The sequence below is a fragment of the Rhincodon typus genome, chromosome 45 (assembly GCF_021869965.1).
Source record: "Rhincodon typus isolate 14 chromosome 45, sRhiTyp1.1, whole genome shotgun sequence".
NCBI lineage: Eukaryota > Metazoa > Chordata > Chondrichthyes > Orectolobiformes > Rhincodontidae > Rhincodon > Rhincodon typus.
The window spans coordinates 10,539,626-10,567,272 of record NC_063376.1 but is presented as its reverse complement, the minus strand read 5'-3'; the positions used below and the strand labels follow the sequence as shown (position 1 = coordinate 10,567,272).

General features: G+C 44.9%; 1 protein-coding gene across 4 annotated transcripts in view; it reads right to left on the bottom strand.

Moving 5' to 3' along the window:
- LOC109923069 (neuroligin-1-like) overlaps positions 1–27,647 on the bottom strand; it is a 266,531-nt gene that overhangs the window by 198,683 nt on the left and 40,201 nt on the right. For all 4 annotated transcript variants that reach the window (XM_048620221.1, XM_048620222.1, XM_048620223.1 and 1 more), the window contains exon 2: positions 8,151–8,911. In XM_048620221.1, the coding sequence (XP_048476178.1) occupies positions 8,151–8,622 (472 nt within the window). In that variant the 5' untranslated portion in view covers positions 8,623–8,911. The remainder of the gene's footprint in view (positions 1–8,150; positions 8,912–27,647) is intronic.

Here is a 27,647-nt window from a genome sequence, read left to right as displayed (position 1 = left end):
AAGCAACCCTCCACCAGCACCCTCTGTCTTCCACCTTCGAGCCAGTTCTGTATCCAAGTAGCTAATACAGAGTAAAACTCTCTCTACTCTTTTAAACTGAAAGTAAAGTTCCCTTGACACTGCCCCATCAAACACTCCCAGGATAGGGACAGCATGGGGTTAGATACAGAGTAAAGCTCCATCTACTCTTTTAAACTGAGAGCAAAACTCTCTCTTCATTGCAAAGGAACATGTTTACAGTAAGTCCATCCTTACATAGCCCCACGCAAATGGATCAGTTTAAGAACTGAAGAATAGATAAGGGCAGATGGTGTTGGAGTGGGAATTTTAAGGAATGGTAATTCAGAGGCCCAGGTTAACAATCTTTTAAACAGGGTTCTCACCAGGACAGCTCAGTTAATAAAGCAGGAATTGAAGTTAGTCTCAGCAACGGTGATCATCAATTGTTGAAAAAATCCACCTGATTCAATACTGCCTTTTAGGGATGGAAATCTGCCGACACCTGACTCCAGACCCACAGTGATGGGGATGACTCTTAGCCAACCTGTGCAATGGCCAAGCAAGCCAGTCAGTTCAACGGGCAATTAGGATGGGCCACAAATGGACATCTTTGCCAGTTACAACCACATCCCAAGAACGAATAAAGAAAATAGACAGTTATTCCAGGTTATAAATGTGAAGGCAGCACGTAACACACTGACAGGTCTCTGATCAGACCTACAGGTAATTTGGTAAATGCTTTCTCAGAAAGAAACTATCACAAGCTATTACAAAGTAACCGATACAAGGAAAGATGCACCAACCTATGGTTCATGTAAAAAAATCAGGATGTGATTACAAACCAAAATCAAAAGAGTTAAAATTCCCTCTCCAAGACCAGCAAAACCCTCTCTTCCAATCAATGTTTAATCGCTGCTGCAGCTGATTGTCAATCTGTATTTTCCAGTCCCAGTTCCCCCCAATTGCATCACACAATTTGTATCAATGTTTATATGGGCTCCTTAACCCCAAATACTCCAGTGCAGCTTGGCATGGAGTTAGATACAGAAAAAAAACACTCTCTACTCTTTTAAACTGATAATAAAGCATCTCTAATCCTTTAAACTGACAGCAAAGCTCCCTCTACACTGTCAAACCCACAGAGGACAGTTGCAGCAATGGGTTAGAAACAGAGTGAAAATCTCTCTATTCTTTTATACTGAAGGTAAAGCTCCATCAACACTGTCCCCATCAAACATTCCCAGGACAAGTATAGCATGGAGTTAGATCAGAGTAAAGCTCTCTCTGATTAGCTGAGCCGATGGGCCAAGTGGCAGATGAAGTTTAATCTAGATAAATGTGAGGTGCTACATTTTTGGTACAGCACATCAGGACAGGACTTATACACTTAATCTCAGAATCCCTACAGTGTGGGGAAGCAGGCAATTCGAGTCCACACCAACCCTCCAAAGAGCATTCCACCCAGACCAATCCCCCCACCCTTTCCCTGTAACCCTGCATTTCCCATGTCTAATCCACCTAATTTACACATCTCTGAACACTACGGGCAATTTAGCCTGGCCAGTCCACCTAACCTGCACATCTTTGGACTGTGGGAGGAAACAGAGCACCCAGCAGAAACCCACGCAGACATGGGGAGAACATGCAAACTCCACACAGACAATCACCCAAGGTTGAAATCGAACCTGGGTCCCTGGGTCTTTGGATTACCATTCCTTAACATTCCCATTCCAACACCATCTTCCCTTATCTATTCTTCAGTTCTTAAACTGTTCCATTCGTGTGAGGCTCCGTAGTGATGGACTTACTGGAAATTTGTTCCTTTGCAATGAAGAGGAGGTTTTGCTTTCAGTTTAAAAGAGTAGATGGAGCTTTGGGAAGCGAAATTGAACAAAGAGGCCTTGGAGTTCATTGTTCCTTGAAAGTGGAGTCACAGGTAGTCAGGATAATGAAGAAAGCATTTGGCATGTTTGCCTTTATTGGTCAGTGCATCGAGGATAGGAGTTGGGATTTTATATTGCAGTTGTGCAGGACATTGGTCAGGCCACTCCTGGAATACTGCATTCAATTCTAGTCTCCTTGCTAAAGGAAAGATGTTGTTAAAATTGAAAGTATTCAGAAAAGATTTACAAGGATGTTGTCAGGGTTAGAGGGTTTGAGCTATAAACAGAGGCTGAATAGACTGGGGCTATTTTCCATGTTGCGTCAGAGGCTGAGGGGAGATCTGATAGAGGTTTATAGAATCATATAGAGCATCGATAGGGTGAATAGTCAAGGTCTTTTCCCCAGGGTAGGGAAGTCCAAAATTAGAGGGCATATGTTTAAGCTAAGAGGGGGGAAGATTTAAAAGGGACCTAAGAGGCAACTTTTTCACACAGATGGTGGTACATGTATGTAGTGAGCTGCCAGAGGAAGAGGTGGAGGATGGTACAATTACAACATTTAAAAAGGCATTTGCATGCGTATATGAATAGGAAGGGTTTAGAGGGATATGGGCCAAATGTTGGCAAATAGCACTAGATTAATTTAGGATATCTGGTCAGCATGGACAAGTTGATCCAAAGGGTTCATTTCCATGCTGTACATCTCGATGATTCTATAACTCTGCTCTTCAAAAGTGAAAAGTATATGATGTTCCAATCTTTTCAGCCAAGAGCAAAGCTCTTTCTACACTGACACCCTCAAATATCCTCAGGAAAGATGCAGCACAGGGTTAGAAACAGAGAAAATTTCTCTGTACTCTTTTAAATTGAAACTAAACAGAAAGTAAAACTTTTTCTTCTCTTCTAAATGGAAAGTAAACTGAAAGAAAATCTCCCTCAACACTGTCCCCATCAAAAACTCTCAGGACAGGAACAGCATGGGACTAGATATAGATTAAAGCTCCCCCTATAATTTCACCAGAATACATAATTTTGCTATTGAAGAGCATTTAATGATTAATCCTGACTGTGTTTTACAAAAAAGAAAGTAATGAATTTCAGATTTTGAGTTGGGCTTGCAGTTTGATGTGCTTGGTGTTTGGCAGAAATGACAGATATTCAGACATGGGGCATTGTTCTTGATAGGCAACAGGAATTTGTCTGTGCCCAACACCTTGCCCACTGAGGCAAGGACTATAGGGATTGGCAGTTTCACTGCATTCCCCGCTAAGGTTGACAATTAACAGCTCCTCCTGCACCTCTGTGCCGACCCACAGTCCCACCTTCTTCACCTGCTATATAAATTGGTGTTCACTTTTCAAGTCTAATTGCTTGCCTGTCTATACTGGACCATATGGCCATAAGAAATTGGAAAGGAGTAGGCTATTTGGCCCCTCAAGCCTGCTTCACCATTCAGTAGGATCATGGCTGATCTGGCATTCCTCAGGAATACTTCCTGCACTTTTTCTGTAATCCTTGATTCACTGACTGATCAAGAATTCACCTCTCTCAGCCTTAAATATACAGAAAGCCTCAGAACTCATTGCAACAGAGATCTGTGTGGGCAAACAGTCACAACCCTCAGAGAAGAAATTCTTCCTTGTCTCAATCTTAAATTGAGACCCTTTTGTTCTGAGACAATGTCCTCTAGTCCTAAACAAAAATAACAAAAGAACTGTGGATGGTGGAAATCAGAAATAAAAGCAGAAAAATTTTCTAATCTCCAGTGAGCAGAGTCCAAGTCTGTTTAATCTTTGCTCACTGGTCAATCCCTTCATATCAGGGATCATCCGAATGAACCTTCTCCAAACTGTCTTCAATGCTAATATATATCTCCTTCAATAAGTGGACCAAAACTGCTCACGGTACTCTAGATGTGGTATCACCAGCACCTTGTACAGTTGTTGCAAGACTTCCCTGCTCTTATACTCCAACCCCTTTGAAATAACGGCCAACATTCCATTAGCCTTTCTGATTACTTCTTGCCGCTGTGTGTTAGCTTTCTGTGTTTTATGCATAAATCCCGGGAGCCAACCTCCCATCCATGGACTCCATTTACACCTCTCATTGCCGCGGAAAGGCTGCCAACATCATCAAAGATTCATCCCATCCCTACATTCATCTCCTACAACCTCTTCTGTCAGGCAGAAGATACAGAAGCCTGAACTCACACACCTGCAGGTTGAAGAACGGCTTCTTCCCTGCCGTTATTAGACTGATGAATAGACTGTCCAACTTCAAATAATGCTGATCTTATTAATGTGATCATGCCTAGTGCACAGTGTAAGCTGCATGACTTACCCTGTCCTAGTTTTCTTTTCATCCTATTATCTGTATGTCCTTGCTTACTATGATCTGCCTGTACTACTTGCAAACAAAACTTTTCACTGTACTTAGGTACATGTGACAATTAATCAAATCAATCAATTAAATACCCTCAAATCACTTTGTGCTGCCCCTGATGGAGCCAAAGTGAAAAACTTCAACCCCATATCTCTTTTTAATGATGTTCAAGCTTATCTCCATATCTCGCAGTATCAAAGATCCAAGACACAATATGCAAATTGCAGGATTGAACAAGCATTTGCCAAGCTGTAACTCTGGCTTATGTCTTTTACAAAACCAAAGATTCCTCCACAGAAGTCCAGACATGGCAAACCAGTGTGACATGAGGCCTGTGCCTGTGCCAACACACTCATATCTGCAGACAGACAAAAAAACAAAGAACAGTACAGTACAGGAACAGTCCCTTCAGCCGACCAAGACTGCATCAACACATGAGGCCTTTTCAAAATAAAAACCTTTCAGTTCTACGTGGTCCATATCCCTCTAATCCTTGGCCATTCATATATCTGTCAAGATGCCTCTTAAATGTTGCTATTGTATCTGGCTCCACCACCTTTTTTGGCAACGCATTCCTAGTACTTACCACCCTCTGTGTAAAAAACCTGCCTTTCATATCTCCTTTAAACTTAACTCCTTTTACCTTAAAGGTATGCTCCCTAGTAATTGACATTTCCACCCTGGGAAAAAAGACTCCAGATATCCATTCTATCCATGTCTCTCAATTTTGTAAACTTCTATCAGATTGCCTGAAGGGAGACAGACAGCAAGAAACTACAAGCTAGTTGGCCTAACATCTGTCATAGGAAAAACACTGGAATCTTTGATTAAGGAGGTTACAACAAGATACTTAGCAAGCCTCAATGCAATCAGGCAAAGTCTACATAGTTTTGTGAAACGTTCTTTGAGGATCACGGTGCATACAGTGTGCATTTCCACAAGGCATTTGATAAGGTGCCCCTACAAAAAAAATGAGAGCCTGTGGTTAACATATTAACAATGGTAGAGGATTGATTAGCTAACAGGAGGTAGAGAAAGGATGATAATCCAAATGTATAGTTGTTAAATTTACTGATGTTCATACAGATAGATAGGAAGAGAACATAAGGAGTCTGCAAAGGGTTATTAATAGGTTACGTTAATATGCAAAAGTTTGGCAACTGAACCATACGTAGGAACTTGTAAAGCTGTTGACTTTGGCAGGAAGAGTAGAAAAGGAGTAAATTATTTAAATGGGGAGGGATTGCAGAACTTGGAGATACAGAGAGATTTGTATGTCTTGGTACATGAATCACAAAAAAGTTAGTTAGGAGCAGCAAATGATTAGGAAGACAAACAGAATGTTGGCATCTATTACACATGGATTGGAATTTAGAAGTCAGGAGGTTTTGTTTCAGTTGTATTGTGTGCAGTTTTCTCCTTATCTGAGAAAGCATGTTGTGGCTATGTAGGGAGTGCAATGAAGGTTTACCAGACTGATTCTTTGGATGGCAGGACTGATAATATAAAGAGAGACTGGATCAGTTAGGACAATATTCACTGCAGTTTAGAAGAATAAGGGGAGATCTCATAGAAACCTATAAAATTCTAACAGGACTAAACAAGGTAGAAATATAGGAAGGATGTTCCAGATGAGCAGGGAATTCAGAAGCAGGGGTCACAATCTAAGGATACTAGGTAGGCTATTCAGGACTGAGATGAGGAAAAATGTCTTTACACAGACAGTGGTGAGGCTGAGGAATTCTCTGCCACAGAAAGCAACTGTGGCCAAAACATTGAATGTTTCAAGGAGTTAGATATAGTTCTGAGGGCAAAAGGGTTCAAACAGTATGGGGAGAAAATGGGAACTACATACAGAGTTGAATGAACAGCCACAATCAAATTGAAAGGTGGAGCAGGTTTGTGGGCTGAATGGCCTCCTCCTGCTCCTAGTTTCTACATTTGTATAATTACGTTGGGAACAATTCAGAGAAGGTTCACTCGACTAATTCCTGGGATGAAGGGGTTTGTCTTTTTCCATTTAGATAGAGATCATGGGTTTGACAGGTGCTACTGATGCAGTCTTATGAGGAAAGGTTGGACAGACTGGGTCTGTTTCCGTTAGGGTTTAGAAGAATGAGAGTGATCTCCTGAGAGTGATCAGGAGATCCTGAGGGAACTTAACAGGATGGAGGTTGACAGGAGATTTCCCCTCATGGCAGAGACGACAGCCAGAGGGAGGGGAAAGTTTGTAATCAATGAGCCTGTCCAGATGAGAATGCTGTGGGTCACTAACACCCCTAACTCCTGACCCAACCCCTCTGACTACATCCCTTCCTAAGCCCAAGCAAGCTCCTCACCCTGCCCGCGGATACCAATCTCATCCTCACTCTGCCTGTGTCCCACCTGACCTCTCCTAATCACACGTACTCATGACCGCAGCCCGTATTGACAGTATGACCCTAGCCCCGTTCTGATGCTATGAACCCAGACCCATCCTGACCCTACAACCCCAGCCCTGTCCCAACTCCATGCACGCAGCCCCATCACAACCCCAGCCCCGTCCTGACACTACAACCCCAGCCCTGTGCCCGACACTACAAATCCCAGCCCTGTGCCCAACACTACAACCCCCAGCCCCATGCATAGCCTCGCCCTGACCACACAAGTCCAGCTCCGTCCCAACCCCACAAACCCATCACCATTCCAACACCACAAGCCCAGCCCCACCACCTCTAGGGGTTCTGCCCCTTGTTACCCTGCCACTCCTGACCCCCTTCGCTTCCAACTTCTCCTTTTCCAAATTTGTCCCCATCCAAAATCCCACCCATTCCCTCTTTGCATCTCTGTCCTCCTCCTTGCTCCACCTTCTTGCCTCTCCTGACTCCTTCCTCTTCTAGCTCCTCCCCTCCCTTAAGGTCTCCAGCTCTATACTCTCTTCCTACTCCTCGCTCCCTCTCCACACACCTCCTCACTCTCTCTCACATCCGTCCTCTCACCCTCTCCTCACACCCTCTCTCTTCCCTTCAGACCCTCCTGCCTGAAAAGAGGGTGAAATTAGTTCCTTTCCAAATAGCCATTAGTCGGACCACAACTGAATGGGGTCAGTCGGTCAGAGGAGACATCAGGGGGTCTGGTCCCTGTTCCCAGGCCAAGACAGAAGTTCCCAGTAACTGTTGCTGTCAACATCATCAGACCATTCTAAGGTGCAAATCACTTGGGCAAATGAAACAGAAAGAAAGAGATTGGGTGGGTGGGAAAAATGGCAGCAGGGGTTTGACTAACAGCCAGGAACAATCTAATCCGATGGCTGCTCCCTATCCAATGGGTCAGTCAGCAGTCGGAGAGACTGAGTGAGGTTGAATAGGTTAGGCAGCCAATGACAGAGGACGTCAGGTAGGTGACCTTCTGGGAACACAGCCAATCAGACAGAGACGGCCAACTTGGCCAATGAAAGGGGAGGCTTTTAAGGTGAAGGGACAAGAAGTTTAGAGGGGATCTGAGGAAAAATGGTGGAGGATCTGGAATGCACTGCCTGGGAGGTTAGTTCTAGACTGTAGGGATTCTATGATTCTAGTTGAGGCAAGAAACTCACAACCTTTAAAAAAATACTTGGGTGAGCACTTGAAATGTCATAATATTCAAGGCTATGGGCCTAGTGCAGGAAAGTGGGATCAGTGTAGATGAGTTGGCACAGACTTGATGTACTGTATGATTCTCTGAACTTGTGGATGGATGGTCAATTAAACATTATTAGGCCAAAGGCCAGTTTAAATGGATCAAGCCCCACCTTCATAAAGGTTGATTGGTTGGTTTGGTGAGGTGGGCGTGGATGCCTGCTTCATTGTCCCCAAAGTGCCCCAAACACATACTCCCTTATGTTGGGGGAGAGCAGGGAGGCCTTACCGTTCTCTATGGGTACGTAGATGTTGAGGTAAAGGCAGTCTTCACTCTGCTCTTGGATGTAGGTGGCCACATCATCCAGGTTGGAGAGGAACCAGACGGGCAGCATGACCTCGGGCAGCATGCCATGGATGTTCTGTGGGCAGACAGGGGCAAATTGGGTGGCATTGCGCACGTCGGACCAGGAGGCAGGTGCCTCAGGAGGCTGGAAGCGGCGCCCACCAACAGGTGGGGTGGCAAAGGGCACCCCGAGGTACTGCACCACCGGGCCTAGGATCTCGTTGTTGAGCTCTTTCCTCACACCACGCAGCTTGCCATAGTTGGTGGTGACCACAGGAAACATCTCGTCCTGCTTCTGGCATGACAGGAGAGCAAAGCAGGTCATGGCCTCCAAAGCCCAGAGCAGGAGGCCCAGGTCGGAGGTGCGGCTCCTCAGGAGGGACTCAGGGCCCCCCTGGAACTGGGTGGCAGGCATTTCCCTTGTTGATCTCCCACCCCCCTCAGTGCTTCAGGCGAGTAAAGGTGGGGAGGGTGGGGGCAACCCAGTTGAGAGTCTCTTGCTGACGTCTCGTCTTCCAAGCCCCCTCTCAGTTGCTGCGTCGTACTGGTGAAGTGGTCGAAGTGGTCTCCCTCACTATCCACTGTTCGTACTCCATTCGGGGGGAGAGCCCCCTCCCCCCAGCCTCTCGATGCTGTGGTAACCCTCGTGGAGGTCAACGCCAGCCTTCTCTCATAGCAGCCCCCCACCCCAAGGGTATCGGAGCCTGCAACGAGACAAAGAGGAACTGTCATTCCCACAGTCAGAGCACGCATTGAAGAGCGAATACATAGCCCAGAGGCAAATCACCATATCCAAATCAACCACCCCACAACCTTGCCCCCAGCAACCCCCAACCCTAACTCTTGCCCAGCTTCCAGCTCCAAACACAACCAAGGCTCAGCCATCACTGTACCCCTCTCTGATCAGTTCCCATGGTGTCTACACAGAGTGATCCCTGGATCTGAGCAAATCCATTTGCTATGTGCTAATCAAAAGCTTGAGTGACTCATAGCAGTACAGATTCACAGGGTTAGTGGGAACTGCAGATGCTGGAGAATCTGAGATAACAAGGTGTAGAGCTGGATGAACACAGCAGGCCAAGCAGCATCAGAGGAGCAGGAAGGCTGACGTTTCAGGCCTAGACTGTTCTTCAGAAGAAAGTGATAAATACTAGCAAACTGCAGTTTGATATCTACACACAAACAGAGGGACGAACACACACACAAAGCCACAGGCGCGCACACGCGCGTGCGCGCGCGCACACACACACACACACACACACACCCACACACACACAGAGAGGAACAAATAGGTGCACACATGCACACACACAGAGAGGAACAAACAGGTGTACGTACACGCACACTCACACACACACAGGAATGAGCAGGCAGACACACACACACACACACACCAACAGGCAGACACGCACACAAACACAAACGGAGCATAAACAGGCAGGCACACACACAGACACTAATAGCCACATATGCAGAGGCACTAACAGGCAGAAAAATGCACAAAAGGTGGCATGGTGGCATGGTGGCTCAGTGGTTAGCATTGCTGCCTCACAGCACCAGGGACCTGGTTCGATTCTGCCCTCGGGTGACTGTGTGGAGTTTGCACATTCTCCCAGTGTCTGCGTGGGTTTCCTCCGAGTGTTCTGGTTTCCTTCCACAGTCCAAAGATGTACAGGTTACGGGGTATGGGTTAAATTGCCCATAGTGTCCAGGGATGTGCAGGCTAGGTGGGTTAGCCTTGGGAAATGCAGGATCAGAGGGATAGGGTAGGGGGTGGTTCTGGGTGGGATGCCGTTCAGAGGTTCAGAGGTTCAGTGTGGATTTCGTGGATCGAATGGCCTGCTTCCACACCATGGGGATTCTATGAAACACTAACAGGCAGACATACACACACCAGCAGCATACTACAACTTCCTAACAGTTGGCAGCAGAGGTAAGTGTAGTGGCCGTCACAAAGGAGAAGGTGGTCAAGAAGCTGAAGTTAGATAAATCAACCGGACCAGATGGACTACACCCCAGAGTTCTGAAGAAGATGGCTGAGGAAATTGTAGTTGCATTGCTGGTGACCTTTCAAGAATCGCTCCTAGAAGGCTGGAAATAGCTAATGTACCACCTGATTTAAGAAGGGAGGGAAGTAGAAGACAGGAACCTATAGGCCAGTTAGCCTGACCTCTGTTATTGATAAGATTTTAAAGTCCCTTATTGAGGAAGAGATTGCAGAGTACTTGGAAGCGTTTGGTAAAATAGGGCAGAGTCAGCATTACCTCATCAAGAGGAGTTCATGGCTGAAAAATCTGTTGGAATTTTTGAGGAGGTAATCAGTAAATTAGACAAAGGAGATCCAGTGTATGTGATCTATTTGGATTTCCAGAAGGCTTTTGACAAGGTGCTACACTTTGTTGCACAAAGGTAGTTGCTAAATAAGACCCCATGGTGTTAATGGCAAGATACTGGCATGGATAGAGGACTGGCTGACTGACAGAAGGCAGGGAGTAAGGATAGAGGTGTCTTTTTCAGGATGGCAGCTGGTGACCAGTGGAGTTGCGCAGAGGTCTGTGTTGGAACCAGGACTATTCAAGCGACACATTAATGACCTGGTCAAAGGAACTGAGGGCATTATTGCTATGTTTGCACATGACACAAAGATAGGTGAAGAGGCAGGCAGTGTTCAGGAGGTAAGGAAGCTGCAGAAGGACTTGTGCAGGCTAGGAGATGGGCAAAGAAGTGGCATATGGAGTACAGTGTAGGAAAGTCTGAGTTTACATACTTTGGTAGGAAGACTAGAGGGGTAGACTATTTTCTAAATGGGGAAAGACTTGAGGAGTCCTGGTTCAGGATTCTCTTAAGGATTCTCTTCAAGTTCAGTTGGCAGTTAGGAAGGCAAATGCAATGTTAGCATTCTTTCAAGAGGACTAGAATATGAGAAGGGATGTACTGCTGAGGCTGTATAAGGCTCTGGTCAGAATTTATTTGAATATTGTGATCAATTTTAGGCCATATTTAAGGTAGGATGTGCTGGAATTGAGGGGGTCTAGAGGAGCTTTACGAGAATGATCCCGGGAATGAAGGGCTTGTCATATGAAGAGCATTTGAGGACTCTAGGTCTGTATTTGATGGAGAAGGATGAAGGGAGATAAGAATGAAACTTACAGAATATTGAGAGGCCTGGATAGAGTGAATGTGGATAAGATGTTTAGAAACTAGGACACAAGGGCACAGCCTCAGAGTGAAACTGATCCCTTAGAACTAATATGAGGAGGAATTCCTTCAGCCAGCGGGTGGTTAATCTGTGGAACTCACTGCTACCAGGGCTTTCGAGGCCAAATCATTGAGTGCATGTAAGACAGATAGGTTCCTCATTAGGGAGGGAATCCAGAGGTACAGACAGAAGGCAGGAGAATGAGTTTGAAAAATATATCAGCCTTGATCAAATGACAGAGCAGACTTGATGGGCTGAATGGCCTAATTCTGCTCCTGTGTCTTATGGTCTCATACATAGAGACTCACTAATAGGCATGTATGCACACAGCCCTACTAACCGGCAGACACACAAATTCTAGACACACAAACACTAATAGGCAGGCAGACACACAAACAGACACTTACGTAGCCATGCACACACTGTCACTAACACAGACAAACAGACACACACACAGAAACTGGGTGGGAATGTGAACTGTGAGGAGAATGCAAAGGTGTTTCAGCACGCTTTGGACAAGTTGAGTCAGTAGGCAAATGCATGGCAAATGCAGTACCATGTGGGAAAAATGAGAGATTACCCATTTTGGTAGGACAAACAGGAAGGCGAGTTATTATCTAAATAGTGATAGATTGGGACAAGGGGTAGGGGCAACGAGACCTGGGTGTCCTTGCACACCAGTTGCTGAAAGAAAGCTTGCAGCATAGTGCGGCATGGTGGCTCTGTAGTTAGCACTGCTGCCTCACAGCACCAGGGATCTGGGCTCAATTCCAGCCTCAGACAACTATGTGTGGAGTTTACAGATTCTCCCCATGTTTGTGTGGGTCTTCTCTGGTCTTCAGTTTCCTCCCACAGTCCAAAGTTGTGTACGTTAGGTGGATTGGCCATGCTTAATTGCCAATTTTGTCCAGGGATGTGCAGGCTAGGTGGGTTAAACATGGGAAATGTAGGGTTACAGGGAAAGGATAGGAGGTTGGGTCTGGGTGGGATGCTGTTCGGAGGGTTGGTGAGGACTCAATGGGCTGAATAGCCTGCTCCCACACTGTTGGGATTCTACAATTCTAGGTGCAGCAGGTTGTGAAGAAAGCAAATGGTATGTTAGCCTTCACAGCGAGAAGATTCAAGTACAGGAGCAGGGATATCTTACTGCAATTGTATCCAGGCCTTGGTGAGTTGTCATCTGCAGTACTGTGCGCAGTTTTGGTCTCCTTATCTGAGAAAGAATCTTCTGCCTTTGCAGGGAGTGCAATGAAGGTTTACCGGACTGATTCCTTGGATGCCAGGACTGACAATATAAACAGGCAGTCTGGATTAGTTAGGACTATAATCACTGGAGTTTAGAAGAATGAGGGGAGATCTCATAGGAATCTATATAATTCTAACACGACTAGACTGGATAAACACAGGAAGGATGTTCCAGATAACCAGGGAATCCAGAACCTGAGGGTCACTGTTTAAGGGTTGCCCATTTAGGTCTGAGTCATAGTCATAGAGCTGTACAGTGCAGAAACAGACCCTTTGGTCCAATTCGTTCATGCCGACCAGATATTCCAAATTAACCTAGTCTCATATGCCAGCATTTGGCCCATATCCCCTAAACCCTTCCTATCATGTGCACAACCAGATGCCTTTTAAATTTTGTAATTGTACCAGCCTCCACTACTTCATCTGGCAGCTCAGTCCATACACGCACCACCCTCTGTGTGAAAAACATGCCCCCTGGGTCCCTTTTATACCTTTCCTCTCTTACCTTAAACTATGCCCTCTAGTTTTGAATTCCCCTACCCTGGGAACAAGACCTTGGCTATTCACTTTATCCATGCTCCTCATGATTTTATAAACCCATCAGCCTCTGACACTTCAGGGAAAATTGCCCTGGCCTATTCAGTCTCTCGTGAAAGCTCGAAGCCCCCAACCGTGGCAACATATTTGTAAATCTTTTCTGTACCCTTTCAAGTTTAACAACATCTTTCCTATAGCAGAAAAGCTAGAATTGAATGCAGTATTTCGGAATTGGTCCAACCAACGTCCTGTACAACCACAACATGACATCCCAACTCCTATACTCAATGCACTGACTAATGTAAGCAAGTGTACCAAACACCTTCTTCACCACCCTGTCTACCTGTGATTCCACCTTCAAAGAAGTATGAACCTGCACCCCAAGGTCTCTTTGTTCTGCAACACTCCTCAGGATCTTACCACTAAGCGTACAAATCCTATATTGAATTGCCTTTCCAAAATGCAGCACCTCACATTTATCTAAATTAAACTCCATCTACCATCTGAAATGAGGAAAAATGTCTTCACTCTCTCGTGGTTAGCCTGTGGAATTGCCTGCCAAGGAAAGCGGTTCAAGACTAACATTGAATATTTTCAAGGAGTTAGATACAGTTCTTAGAGCTTAGGGCTAAAGGGATCAAAGGGTATAGGGGGAAAGTGGAAATAGCAGATTGAGTTGGATGATCAGTCGTGATAATTTTGAATGGCAGAACAGACTTGAAAGGCTGAGCCTACTCCTGTTCCTATTTTCTGATGGTCGCACAAGAGTTTGGTCATTAGATGTCAAAGACTGGGAGGTTTACACTCAGGTTATTTATTAGCAGAGGCATGGAGGCAGTGTGATTTGTAATTGTCTCAAACACTGAGCCACACCTGAGACCCTTCCCATTCCATTGTCAAGTCTGCAGCACAGTCAAGAATTGAGGTGGGGGGGGGGGGGGGGGGGGTAGCGCCTGCCTCCCCACTCCAAGGCTATCATTTGATTTTTGGGGTTACTTTCCCATTCACACTATCTGATTTATTCAGTCACATAGCTACACAGTCCTCAGTATTTGTGTTGACACGCGAGACACATGGACTCACACAGAAACAGAATTAGAAGCCAACACTGCCCTCAATAATCACCAACACTCTATTAGTATACCCCACACTAGTTAAATTTGCACAAGATAACAGGCATAAATTACACATTTTTTCAAACAACTGGCATGCACTTCTATACTTAAAAAGCCAACGCCCTAAACACACCTATTACAGACGGGAGAGGTCACAGATAATGTGTTTCCAACACAGCTGGAATATTTTAATCAGGCAATTACTACCCTTTTCCCTGAATCACACTTTCAAACTTGGAATCAGCAGAGTGTTTATTACAATAGCACTGCAATTTTGATGATATGGAATACAATAGCTCCTTTTAAAAATTAATTCACAGGATGTGGGCATTGCTGGCTAGGTTAGCAGTTACTACCCAACCTCTGGAACTATTAAGAGTCAACCACATTTCTGGGGGTCTGGTGTGGGGGCCCAGGCCAGATGCAAGGGTGGTAGTTTCCTTCCTTTTCATGGTCATCATTAGAATCTTAATTCTAGATTATTTTTTGCAATTTAATTCAAATTCCACTATCTGCCATGGTCAGATTAAACCCAGGTCATCAGATGATTCTACGTTTCTAGATGAATAGTCTAACAATAATTTTGGGTGGCACGGTGGCTCACTGGCTAGCACTGCTGCCTCACAGTGCCAGGGACCTCAGTTCAATTCTACTCTCGGGTGACTGTCTGTGCGGAGTTTGCACATTCTCCCTGTGTCTGCGTGGGTTTCCTCCAGGTGCTCTGGTTTCCTCCCACTGTCCAAAGATGTGCAGACTAGGTGGACTGGTCATGCTAAATTGCCAGTAGCGTCCAGGAATGTTTGGGTTAGGCATGGGTAGACATGCAGATGTAGGGGAATGAGTCAGGGTGGGATGCTCTTTGGAGGGGCGATGTATTTTGTTGGGCCGAATGGCCTGTTTCCACACCGTAGGGATTCTATGATATTCCGTGATAATACCACTAGTTCATGGGAGACAATGGCCATGTGCAGCCTTAAGCTAGAGATTCCATACTCATTTGCAAGGAAATTACTTCCTTGGTGATTTCTTGGCTCCTAGTGAGATGTGTGGTCCATTGTTGACAGATTTAAAACAATTCACCCTCTTTTACAACCTCTCTTCCTGTTCCCCTCCCTTCCGTGTAGTCTCTCTACCTCCTCTAGCCTTACTCTCCCATCTTACAGTCTCCCTCCATCTCACTCGCTCGCTCCATCCATCTGGCCAGGCAACTCCTGTCCCGTGATCTTCTCGATGTTGCCACTTTTCTTCTTGCTCCTCCTCCAATCACAGTCTGATTTTGTCCCATATTTGCTACTGATTGGCTCACAAATTGACCAAATGATGGCAAACATGGGATAGAACCGAGCTATGATTACAGCAAACACTCCTCAGGGATGCTATCCATTTAAATGAGGGTGCGCTGCAAATTTGACCTCCTCCCATTCCTGGGAGATTTCATACTATCATGCAGCCAATGTGCTTGGGCCCTCCCTTGAGCACAGGCCCTGAACGTGAGCACAGTATGCAACCCCCTCTTCTAGGGCAATGCTCTTTGGAGTAGGGAAATCCACAGACTAACAACGCTTACAGATAAAGGCATTCTCCTCATCTTCATCTTAAAAGGGGTACCTTTTTATTCTTCAGCTGTGTCCCCTCATTTTAGCCTAACCCACAAGAGGAAACAGCTTCCAGATATTCACCCAATCCAATCCCTCAGGATTTTACAAGTTTCTAAAAGATCACCTCTTGTTCTTATAAATTTCAATGGGAATAGGGCAAAGCTGTTTACAAGACAAGCCCAATCACCTCAGCAATCAGGTGATTGAATCTCCTAACCAATTCTATCCTTTATACAAATACGCAGATCAAAACTCTGCAAATTCTCAGGCTATCAGCTTCATCTTGACCCTGTACAGCTGTAGTTAAACTTCACAACTTTTACATTCCACTCCCCTTGCAATAATTACCAAGGATTCATTTATCTTTCTAAGTAAAAAGTCCCAAGACTTTCCCAAGTGAGAAGGTGGCTGTGAGGAGATCTGATAAAGATTTACAAAATTACAGCAGGCTGGATAGAGTAGGTAGGGAGAAGCTGCTCATGCTCAAAAGAAACAAGAACAAGAGGGGCATGGATTTAAAGTGAAGTGTTAACAAAGAAAGGATAAGGCGAGAATAATCTTTTTTTTGCAGCAAGTAGCTAGGGTCTGGAATGCAGTGCCTGTAAATGAGGTGGAGGCAGTTCAATTGAGACATTCAGGAGGGCATTGGATGGTTACTTGGATAGAAATGGTATGCAAGGGTAAAGGTAGGAGTTAGACATTAGGGAATTGAACCGCTCTAGGCACATGGGGCTAAATGACTTCCTTCTGCACTGTAGCAATTTCATGATTTTACAGATGATAACATTTGACACATTTGAGTCGTATGAGGCAATATTAATAACAGGTGACCAATCCTCCAGTCCAAACATCAGTTTTAAGGAGCATCTTAAAAGAGAAGACACAGTGAGGTGGAGAGATGGGAATCAGGGATGTTCAAGAGGCCAGAATTGGAGAAGTTTACAGAGATATGGATAGGTATAGGGCCTGGAGGAGTTTACAGAGATAGGGTGGGTTTTGGAGCTGTATCAGGTTAAAGTAGGGAGGGATGTAGAGACTGAAGGAGGTTATAGACATAGGGAGGAGTGTAGGGGTTGGAGGAGGTGACAGAAATAGAGGAGTGGTGTAGGGGCTGGAGAAGGTTACAGAGATAGGGAGGGTGTTGGGGCTGGAGGAGTTTACAGAGCTAAGGAAAGGTGTAAGGGCTGGAGGAGGATACAGAAAAAGGGAGGGTGTTGGGGCTATATGAGGTTAAAGATAGGAAGGGATTTTGAGGCTGGAGGAGTTTACAGACATAGGGAAGGGAATAGGGGGTGGAAGAGGTTATACAGATATGTAGAGGTGTGGAGTATCAGTGTAAGAAAATACAGAGAAACGCAGACCAAATTAGCAAATGAATGGTAGTAATATACAGAGGGAGACAGGAAAAGAAGCAGAGGACTTTAACGCTGGACGAGTCAAAGTCCTTTTTTAAAACATCATATGGTCATTGCTGGCTGGCCAGCATTTATTGCCCATCCCTAACTGGCCCCTCAAGAAGGCGGGGATGAGCTACCTTCTTGAACCACTGCAGTCCACGCACTGTAGGTTGACCCACAATGCCATTAGAAAGGAAATTCCAGGATACTGACCCAGTGACACTGAAGGAACAGCAGGTTCCCATGTAAAAGCTTCTGAATGGTAGTGGTCGAGAGTTTGGAAGGTGCTGTCTAAGCAGCCTTGGTGAATTTCTGTAGTGCATCTTGTAAATGGTACACACTGCTGCCTTTGAACGTCTGTAAATGAGGGTCTGAAAATGTTGAAGGTGGGGGACTGAGTGAAAATGCTGAAGGTGGTGGAGGGAGTGAACGTTGAAGGCGGTGGAGGAAGTGAACGTTGAATGTGGTGAATATACAAAGGAGAACAAAGAAACACAAATGAAAACAAAGTGAGAGATGGAAGGACAGACTGACTGAGCAACCTCATGACAGCAAATCAGAGACAATACAACACAAACTACAAGCTGCAGTTACAAAATAGTTCATTGACAATAAAATGTAAACAAAGTCAAACAAATACCCAAACCAGGAACTAGAAAGATACTCACATTCAGAACACTCAAGCAAAATCTACAAGAGGGAAGTACAGAACCTGTTCTAATCAAATACGCAGGAAGTGAGTGAGAGAGAAAAAGGCAGAAGACACATAAGAGGCTCACTGGATAAAAGGAGACCCCAGCTCTGGGGGAGGAGTGTCAAACAGAGAGGGAGAAAGGGCACAAAGAGAGAGCATACTGCCAAACAGCTAAAAAGAAAGAAAAAGGACAAGGTGATAGAAAAGAGAGGACAGAGATACAGGTAACAGTGGAGGGAGGAGAGTGAAGATATACACCTTGATAGCTCAAAACACAGGCAACCCAGAGGCTGAAGGAAGACCTTATAGAGGTTTATAAAATCGCGAGGGGCATGGATAGGGTGAATAGCCAACGTCTTTTTCCCAGGGTAGGGGAATCCAAAACAAGAGGGCATTGGTTTAAGGTGAGAGGAGAAAGATTTAAAAGTGGCCTAAGGGAACGTTTTCATGCAGAGGATCGTGCATGGATGGAGCGAGCTATCAGACGAGGTGGTGGAGGCAGATACAATTACAACATTTAACAGGCATCTGGATGGGTCCATGAATAGGAATGGTTTAAAGGGATATGAGCCAAATGCTGGCAAATGAGACTAGATTGATTTAGAATATCCGGTTGGCATGGGCAATTGGACCAAAAGGTCTGTTTCTGTGTTGTACATCTCTATGACTCTGTAAAAGGTGACCAATCCCACTGATAGTGAAAGCAATAACCAGCAAAATAATCAAAAAACAGGTAGAGAGATAAGAAAGGAAGAAAAGAAGAGGAAGAAACAGCAAACAATAGACAGACATGGACTGATATGGAAACAATGAGACGGGCAAAGGTGGATATGGGCAGAGACAAAGGGTGCATACAGACTGGGGAGGAAGTGGATACGCTTAGAGCAGAGTGCCGGATACGGACAGAGGAGGAGTGTGGATACAGACAGAGGAGTGGGGTTGTATAAGGAGAGAGACAGAGGAGTAGATAAGGACAGAGATGGGGGCGGTGGATACGGACAGAGACGAGGAGTGGATACAGTCAAAAACAGATGGATATGTACAGAGGTGTGGTGAAAATGTACAAAGAGGTGGTGAATACAGACAGAGGAGGGAGTGAATACAGATGGGCAGTGGATATGGACAGGTAGGGGTAGATACACACAGAGGAGGGGGTGGATATGGACAGAGATAAGAGTAGATACGGACAGAGACTGCTGATGGATATGTACAGCAATGGGGGAGAGGACACAGACAGAGATGAAAAAGGGATATAGACAAAGGCGGGGTAGGTAGATATGGACAGAGACAAGTGGGAGATATGGCCTGATCTGCCCCACCATTGAGGCAGATCATCGCAGCGTGATATTCAGGAGCAGGTAGCGATTTCAGACACGAACGTATCAGTGTTACTGATCAGAAGTGCAGCCATCACCACAGTGCAGTGCAGAAAAGCATGAACATGGAAACCCAGCTCCCATTTAGATTCACAAGAGCAACAGAGAGACAGGGAGAGGGAGTGACAGAGAGACATCAAGCAACAGAGAGAGAGGGTCAGAGAGATGGGGAGGGGGAGAGGGAGAGAGAGAGGTGGAGCGACAGAGAGGGAGAAAGAGATCAACAGAGAGAAAGAGGGAAAGGGAACAACAGAGAGAGACAGAACGACAGAGAGAGAGAGGGGATGGCAGAGACAGTAAGGGGAATACAAGAGAGAAAATCAATCTCGGAAAAGCAATTGAATCTGGAGCTGAAACCAACCACGGATCGATGCACAATTTAACAAGCCAAAGCTGATGTAGCACACAGACTGGTAAACAGCAAATCCACCAGGGATCTACAAACATCACCAATTCCTGCCTGTAAAAACTCAGAGACATTCAAATCAAAAGATGTCCATCCTGACCTGAGTTGACAATTTTTGATGCAAGAAAAATTACACGCAAATTGTGTGGGAATCACATTTCGAACAAAGCTTAAAGATAGCAGTGCAATTGAAGGACAACATTGCTATACCTGTCCATTCGCAACTAAATGCTGAATACCTCAGCAATACCACTGCAACTCAGCTTAATATTGGGATGCAGGCTGACCTACGAGTCCTCTCTCAGATCCCCTGTCATATTCCCTCTTGCAGGGGAGGTTTCATTCTTTTGCCACTTTCTTCTTGGCATGTTACTTGATGGATCGGCCATATGATTGAACTGGCCGTCTCTTAGCAAATGGCTGTGTGTATGTGTGTGTGCATGTGTGTGTGTCAGTGTTACAGTGAAGAGGGTACCAGTGCTACAGTGAGAGGTATACCAGTCTTACAGTGAAGGGTACCAGTGTTACAGTGAGGGGTGTGGGACACATGAGAGTGTTACAGTGAGGGGTACGGGGTTTTTCAATGTTACAGTAAGAGGTGCAGAGTGTACCAGTGTTTTACAGTGAGGGGTGTGAGGTATACCATCGTGTTACAGCAAGAGATGTGGTGTCTCCCAGAGCTTTACAGTGAGCGGTGTGGGTGTAACAGGGTTTTACAGTGGAGGGTGTTAACTATATCAGAGTGTTACAGTGGGGGATGTAGGGTATACCAGAAGTGTTATAACAGAGAGGGTTATATTTCTGCATGTTGTTACCAGAGTGTGGTGTATCAGTGTTATAAGGAGGGGTATGTAATATACCAGTGTTAGAGTGAGGAGTGTGGGGTATATCAGAGTGCTATAGTGAGAGGTGCATTAGTATTACAGTGAATGATGTGGGATACATCAGAGTGTTACAGTAAGGATTGTGGGACATATCAGACTGCATTTTAGTAAGGGGTGTGGGATTTATCAGGGTGTTACAGTGAGAGGTGTGGGGATATCAGAGAATGTTCCAGTGAGGCTCTGCAGTATATCAGAGTGTGTTGCAGTGGCAATGTGGGGTACATCAGTGTTGAAATGAGGAGTGTGGGGTATTTCAGAGAGTGTTACACTGAGGGTTGTGGGGTATATCAGAGGACGTTACAGTAAGGGGTGAGGAGAAACATCCTACCTATATTTAGACTGTCCCATTCACTAAGCAATTCATAATTTCAGCGATATTACCTCTCACTTCTTTTTAAATGGAAAGGTACTGCAGAACACTGTGCTTCAGGGGGATCTAGATGTCCTTGAAAATGAATCTCCAAAGGCCATATGCAGGTACAGCATGTCATTAGGACAAGTGGAAGGATGGCCTTTATTGCAAGGCGGATGGAGTATAAATGTAGGGAACATAGAACATAGAACATAGAACATAACAGCACAGTACAGGCCCTTCGGCCCTCAATGTTGCGCCGACCTGTGAAAACCAATCTGAAGCCCATCTAACCTAAACTATTCCATTATCATCCATATGTTTATCCAATGACCATTTAAATGCCCTTAAAATTGGCGAGTCTACTATTTTTGCAGGCAGGGCATTCCACGCCCTTACTACTCTCTGAGTAAAGAACCTACCTCTGACATCTGTCCTATATCTATCACCCCTCAATTTAAAGCTATGTCCCCTCGTGCTAGCCATCACCATCCGAGGAAAAAGGCTCCCACTGTCCACCCTATCTAATCCTCTGATCATCTTGTATGTCTCTATCAAGTCACCTCTTAACCTTCTTCTCTCTAACGAAAACAGCCTCAAAACCCTCAGCCTTTCCTCATAAGACCTTCCCTCCATACCAGGCAACATCCTGGTAAATCTCCTCTGCACCCTTTCCAATGCTTCCACATCCTTCCTATAATGCGGTGACCAGAACTGTACGCAATACTCCAAGTGCGGCCGCACCAGAGTTTTGTACAGCTGCAACATGACCTCATGGCTCCGAAACTCAATCCCTCTACCTAACATACTGTACGCCTTCTTAACAACGCTATCAACCTGGGTGGCAACTTTCAGTGATCTATGCACATGGACACTGAGATCTTTCTGCTCATCCGCACTACCAAGAATCTTACCATTAGCCCAGTACTCTGTATTCCTGTTACTCCTTCCAAAGTAAATCACCTCACACTTTTCTGCATTAAACTCCATTTGCCACCTCTCAGCCCAGCTCTGCAGCTTATCTATGTCCCTCTGTAACCTACAACATCCTTCTGCACTATCCACAACTCCACCAACTTTGGTGTCATCCGCAAATTTACTAACCCATCCTTCTACGCCCTCATCCAGGTCATTTATAAAAATGACAAACAGCAGTGGCCCCAAAACAGATCCTTGAGGTACACCACTAGTAACTGAACTCCAGGATGAACATTTCCCATCAACCACCACCCTCTGTCTTCTTACAGCTAGCCAATTTCTGATCCAAACCGCTAAATCACCCTCAATCCCATGCCTCCGTATTTTCTGCAATAGCCTACCATGGGGAACCTTATCAAACGCTTTACTGAAATCCAAATACACCACATCAACCGCTTTACCCTCATCCACCTGTTTGGTCACCTTCTCGAAGAACTCAATAAGGTTTGTGAGGCACGACCTACCCTTCACAAAACCGTGTTGACTATCCCTAATCAAATTATTCCTTTCTAGATGATTATAAATCCTATCTCTTATAATCCTTTCTAACACTTTACCCACAACCGAAGTAAGGCTCACTGGTCTATAATTACCAGGGTTGTCTCTACTCCCCTTCTTGAACAAGGGGACAACATTTGCTAGTCTCCAGTCTTCTGGCACTAAGTCTTACAACAACAGTACAAGGTCTTAGTGAGACTTTATCTGGAATACTTTGTATGGTATTGGACTCCTTACTAAGTAAGATCATAAAATATAGGAGCAGAAGTTGCCATTCACCCCATCAAATCTGCTCCATAACTTGATCATGGCTGATACATTTCTCAATACCATTCTCCTGCCTTCTCCCTGTAACCCTTAATTCCCTCACTAATGAAGAACATACCTACCTCTGTCTTAAAAACACTCAACGACTTTGTCTCCACAATCCTCTGCGGGAATGAATTCCACAGATTAACCACCAAGAAGAAATTTCGCCTCATCTCAGTTCTAAAGGGTCATCACTCTGAGGCTGTGCCTTCGGGTCCTAGTCTCTCCTATTAGCAGAAAGATCTTCTCCACATTCAATCTATCCAGGCCTCTCAGTATTCTACAAGTTTCAATCAGATCCCCGCTCATCCTTCTAAACTCCATCGAGTACAGGTCCAAAGTCCTCAACCTCATATTACAAGACCCTAATTCCTGGGGTCATTTTCATGAATCTCCTCTACCGCCCTGCAAGGCCTGCATCCTACCTCTGATGTGGCCAAAAACTGCTCACAATATTCCAAATGCCATCTGACCAAAACCTTATACAGCCTCAGCAGTACATGTCTGCTCATGTATTCTAATGCTCTCGAAATGAATGCTAACATTGAATTGGCCTTCCTAACTGCCAATGGAACCTGTACGTTAATCTTAAAAGAATCTTGAACTAGGAACTCCCTTTGTGCTTCAGATTTCTGAAGTCTTTCCCCCTTTAGAACATACTCTACACCTCTATTCTTCCTACCAAAATGCATAACCACACAATTTTTCACCTTATATTCTATCTGCCCCTTCTCTCTCCTAACCTGCCCAAGTCCATCTGTGTGGTTCCAACACTGATCACTGTGTAGCTCCACTAATCACCAGCTTATATCCTGTAAAAGACTCCTTTACCCCTACTGTCTGAGGGATGGACAAAATTGAAGCAGTTCAGAGAAGGTTCATTAGACTGATTCCTGTTGACTCATGAGGAAAGTTTGAGTAGGCTAGGTCTGTACTCATTGGAGTTTAGATGAATGAGGGACGATCTTACTGAAATACAGGGGTCGAAGGGAGACTAACAGGGTAGATTCTGAGATGATTTTGCCTCTCACTGGGGAATCTAAAACTAATTTAAAGGGGACATTGTTTAAAGATAAGCAATTTCTCATTTAAGATGGAGATGAGGAGGAATGAGATAACCTTTTCTGAAGAAGGGTCTCGACCCGAAACATCAGCTTTCCTGCTCCTCTGATGCTGCTTGGCCTGCTGTGTTCATCCAGCTCTACACCTTGTTATCTCAGATTCTCCAGCATCGGCAGTTCCTACTATCTCTGATGAGGAGGAATGCTTTCTTTCAGAGGGCTGTGACTCTGTGGAATTCTCTCCCTCAGAGAGCAGCAGAGGCTTCGTAAATGAATATATTGAAAATAAGACAGAGTTTTGATCGACGAATGAGTTGATGGTTATGGGGGACTGATGGGGAGTAAAAACCATAACTAGATCAGTAATGATCTTATTAACCGGTGGAGTAGGTTTGAGAGGCTGAATTACCTTTCCTGATTTGATTTGATTTAGCTCCTAGTACCTTTAATCTTCCATTCTGAAGCACCATGCTACACAAGACACAAAGACTGGAACTATATGTGTGGAGGAAACTGCCAGTGATACCTGTAAATCCATGTCCTTTATAAAGGTGCATTATCAGAAGAATATCAGTAACAGGAGCAGGGGTACACCATTCAGCCTGCTCCCTCTTTTCAATACAATCATGTCTGATCTTGAGCTTCAACTCTCCTTTTCCCACCTGCTCCCCACATCTCAATCCCCCAAGAGACCAAATATATTCAACATTGTCCTGATGAAGGGTCCAGGCCTGAAACCTTGACTCTACTGCTGCTCTGATGCTGCCTGACCTGCTGTGTTCCTCCAACTCCACACTATATTGACTCTGACTTCAGCATGTGCAGTTCTTGCTCCCTCCATGCCCTTGTTGAGGCTGTTTCACGCCCCCATCCCCAAACACCCCACATTATATTTTAGATCCCCAGCTGAGAGGGAGAAGGACCTCTCAGTATCAACCCTGTCAAACACCTTCAGAATTATCCGTTCCGATGTGATCCTTTCCCATTCTTCTAAACTCCAGAGCATCAGGCCCAATTTTCTCAGTCTCTTAGAGAGCAGCCCCCTGGTCCCACGGCTCAGCAGCAAACCTTCAGTGTGTATGCCCTCTGGGATTCTGTGCATGTACAGGCCAAAGCTGCATAGTGTTCCAAGTCTGTCTCACCAAATACTCCCCACAGTTACAAGACTCCTTCATTATTGCACTCCAACCCCCTTACAATAAAGGCAATCATGCCTTTTACCTTCCTAATTGCCTTTATGCTGAACAATATTAAAAAAAAGGGACTCCAATTCGAAACAACAGATGCTGGAATGCTGAAAGGAAAGCATGGAATTCCAGCAGAAACTGCGCAGCCTTCTGAAGAAAGGTCATTGACCCAAAATGCCAAACTCTGTTTCTCTCTCCACAGAAGGCTCCTGAGCTGCAGAGCTTTTCCTACAATTTTTGGATTTATTTTAGAATTCCAGTATCTGCTATTGCTTTGCTCATGTTGAGACAGCAGCGGGGGTCAGCAGGGGGACAGAAAGGGGAGTCTCAGGGGTGCATTTTATCAGTTCGAAAACTAGTCACAAATTCTTTCAAGCAGCCAGTAAACATAGTCCATCAGTCAGTGAAACAGTGACAATATGAAGGAACATTATTATGTAGTCGACATCTTTTCAAATGCACTTCCACAATGCTTCTGCAAAACATGGGCACACACTGGACCTAGTACTTCAGCAGGTGGATGACAAATGCACTGTAGATAAAATGGCTTGTTCCAAGTTCCAATCTTGAATCTCTAAATTAAATCTCTAATTACCACGTGGGGCAGGTATTTGAGATACATCCCAGAAACACAAGATGTCCACGTTATCACAGAAATGGGTGTGCACACTTGTGCATACGACGCAGAACATGGGTGCTTCAGAGAGGCAGGATTCTTTAGAGAATAAAAAAAATCTTGAATATCAATGGTCATCATCAATAACTTCCCACATCCCAAAAAAACCAACACACAATAGATTTACAACTGCACCAAGCTGTCTGTTAACTGGAATTACTGAAATCTACATAACATCACCCATCCAAACCAGAGCCCTTTCACCTTTGACTGCATATCCTTATGTTCATCATGAGCCACTTCCTATCTGTCCAATGCCCCTGCAGTGAGGCAGAAGGTGCACTGTGCTCTGTCACATCACCATCCAGGGTGTGGAAGTCAGGTTACAGTCTCCATGACACTGTACATGAGATAGTGCAGACCAGGGTCACTCAAACTCTCACACTCAAAGGATAAGTTCCATCAAACAACTTCTACAGCATCGAACCCCAAAACACCAAACCCTTCCCGATTCACTCCTATTATACATCAGCCCAATGGATCTAAATGCCTTCCCATTCACTCCCATTGTACACAATCCCCATGGATCCAATCCCCTTTCCATTCACTCCCATTACACACAACCCAATGGATCCAAACCCCTTCCCATTTACTACCATTGTGCACATTCCCAATGGATCAAAACACCTTCCCGTTCATTCCTAAAGTGCCAAATCAAGTATAAACTCTTAATGAAACCATCTTAAGATGCTGCTCTGACATTTGTAATTCACCTTCAACTAGAAATCACTTCTTGCCTAGAATCAATGCCAAGGGAACGCTTGACAAGACCTGATTGCTTTCCTGCAAAATGCAGGGTGTTCAGCACAACTCTCAGCTTCATTTAGAATGGATTGCTGATTGGTCAGAGAAAGTGATCCAGAGGTCAAAATTGGCAATTTAAAAGCCAAAAGTCAGATTCCAGCAGATCATTTATCTGGTAGAGTAATTAAATTTCTGAAAATGTTGCAGTACTGAGGCCCACACCTGGACAGGATTGGAAATCATGTGCAGAATGAACATCTGGTGAAAATGGCAATTGTCTCAATGAAAGTAGATAAAAACAGCACTGCCACCTAACATTCCCATAGCACCTGTAATGTAAGGTAATGTAATGAAACAATACATTTCCCGGGTGCATTATAAAACAAACCAGCGAAACAAAACATTAGGGACAAGCGGCAAAACATTTAATCAAATAGGAAGATATTATCGAGCATCTTAAAGCAAAAGAGTTAGGCAGAGAATGTTAAGGAGGGAATTCCAGAGCTCGGGGCCCAGGCAGCTGAAGGCACTGCCACCAGTGGTGGAGTGATGGGAATTGGAAGATGCTCAAGAGTCCGGAATTGGAGGAACGCAGAGATCTCAGAGGGTTGTAGGGTCTGGGGAAGGTTACATGAAGAGGGGATAGATACATAGAAAGGGAAAACGACAGGGAGTATCATGGTAAATAAAAAGGTAAGCAGCAGGTTAGCATGTGTGCAGGAGGGTTTAAGTTCAAGGCAGACTATGAAAGAAGCCAAAAGGAAGGATAATTCAGGAGTTTTATTAGAGATGTTGGAAATCATGAGGGTAAGAAAGCTAGCATAAAGGCACTTTACCTGAATGCTCGTAGCATTCGTAACAAGGTTGATGAGTTAACGGCACAAATCATCGCGAATGAATATGATTTGGTAGCCATTATGGAGACATGGTTACAGGATGGTCACGACTGGGAGTTAATATCCAAGGGTACCAGACTATTCAAAAGGACAGACAGGAAGGTAAGGGAGGTGGTGTAGCTCTGATATTCAAGGACGCCATCAGAGCGGTGCTGAGAGATGATATAGGTTCTATGGGGAATGAGGTTGAATCCATTTGGGCAGAAATTAGAAATTCTAAGAGGAAAAAGTCACTGATAGGCGTAGTCTATAGGCCACCAAATAATAACATCACATTGGGCCGGGCAA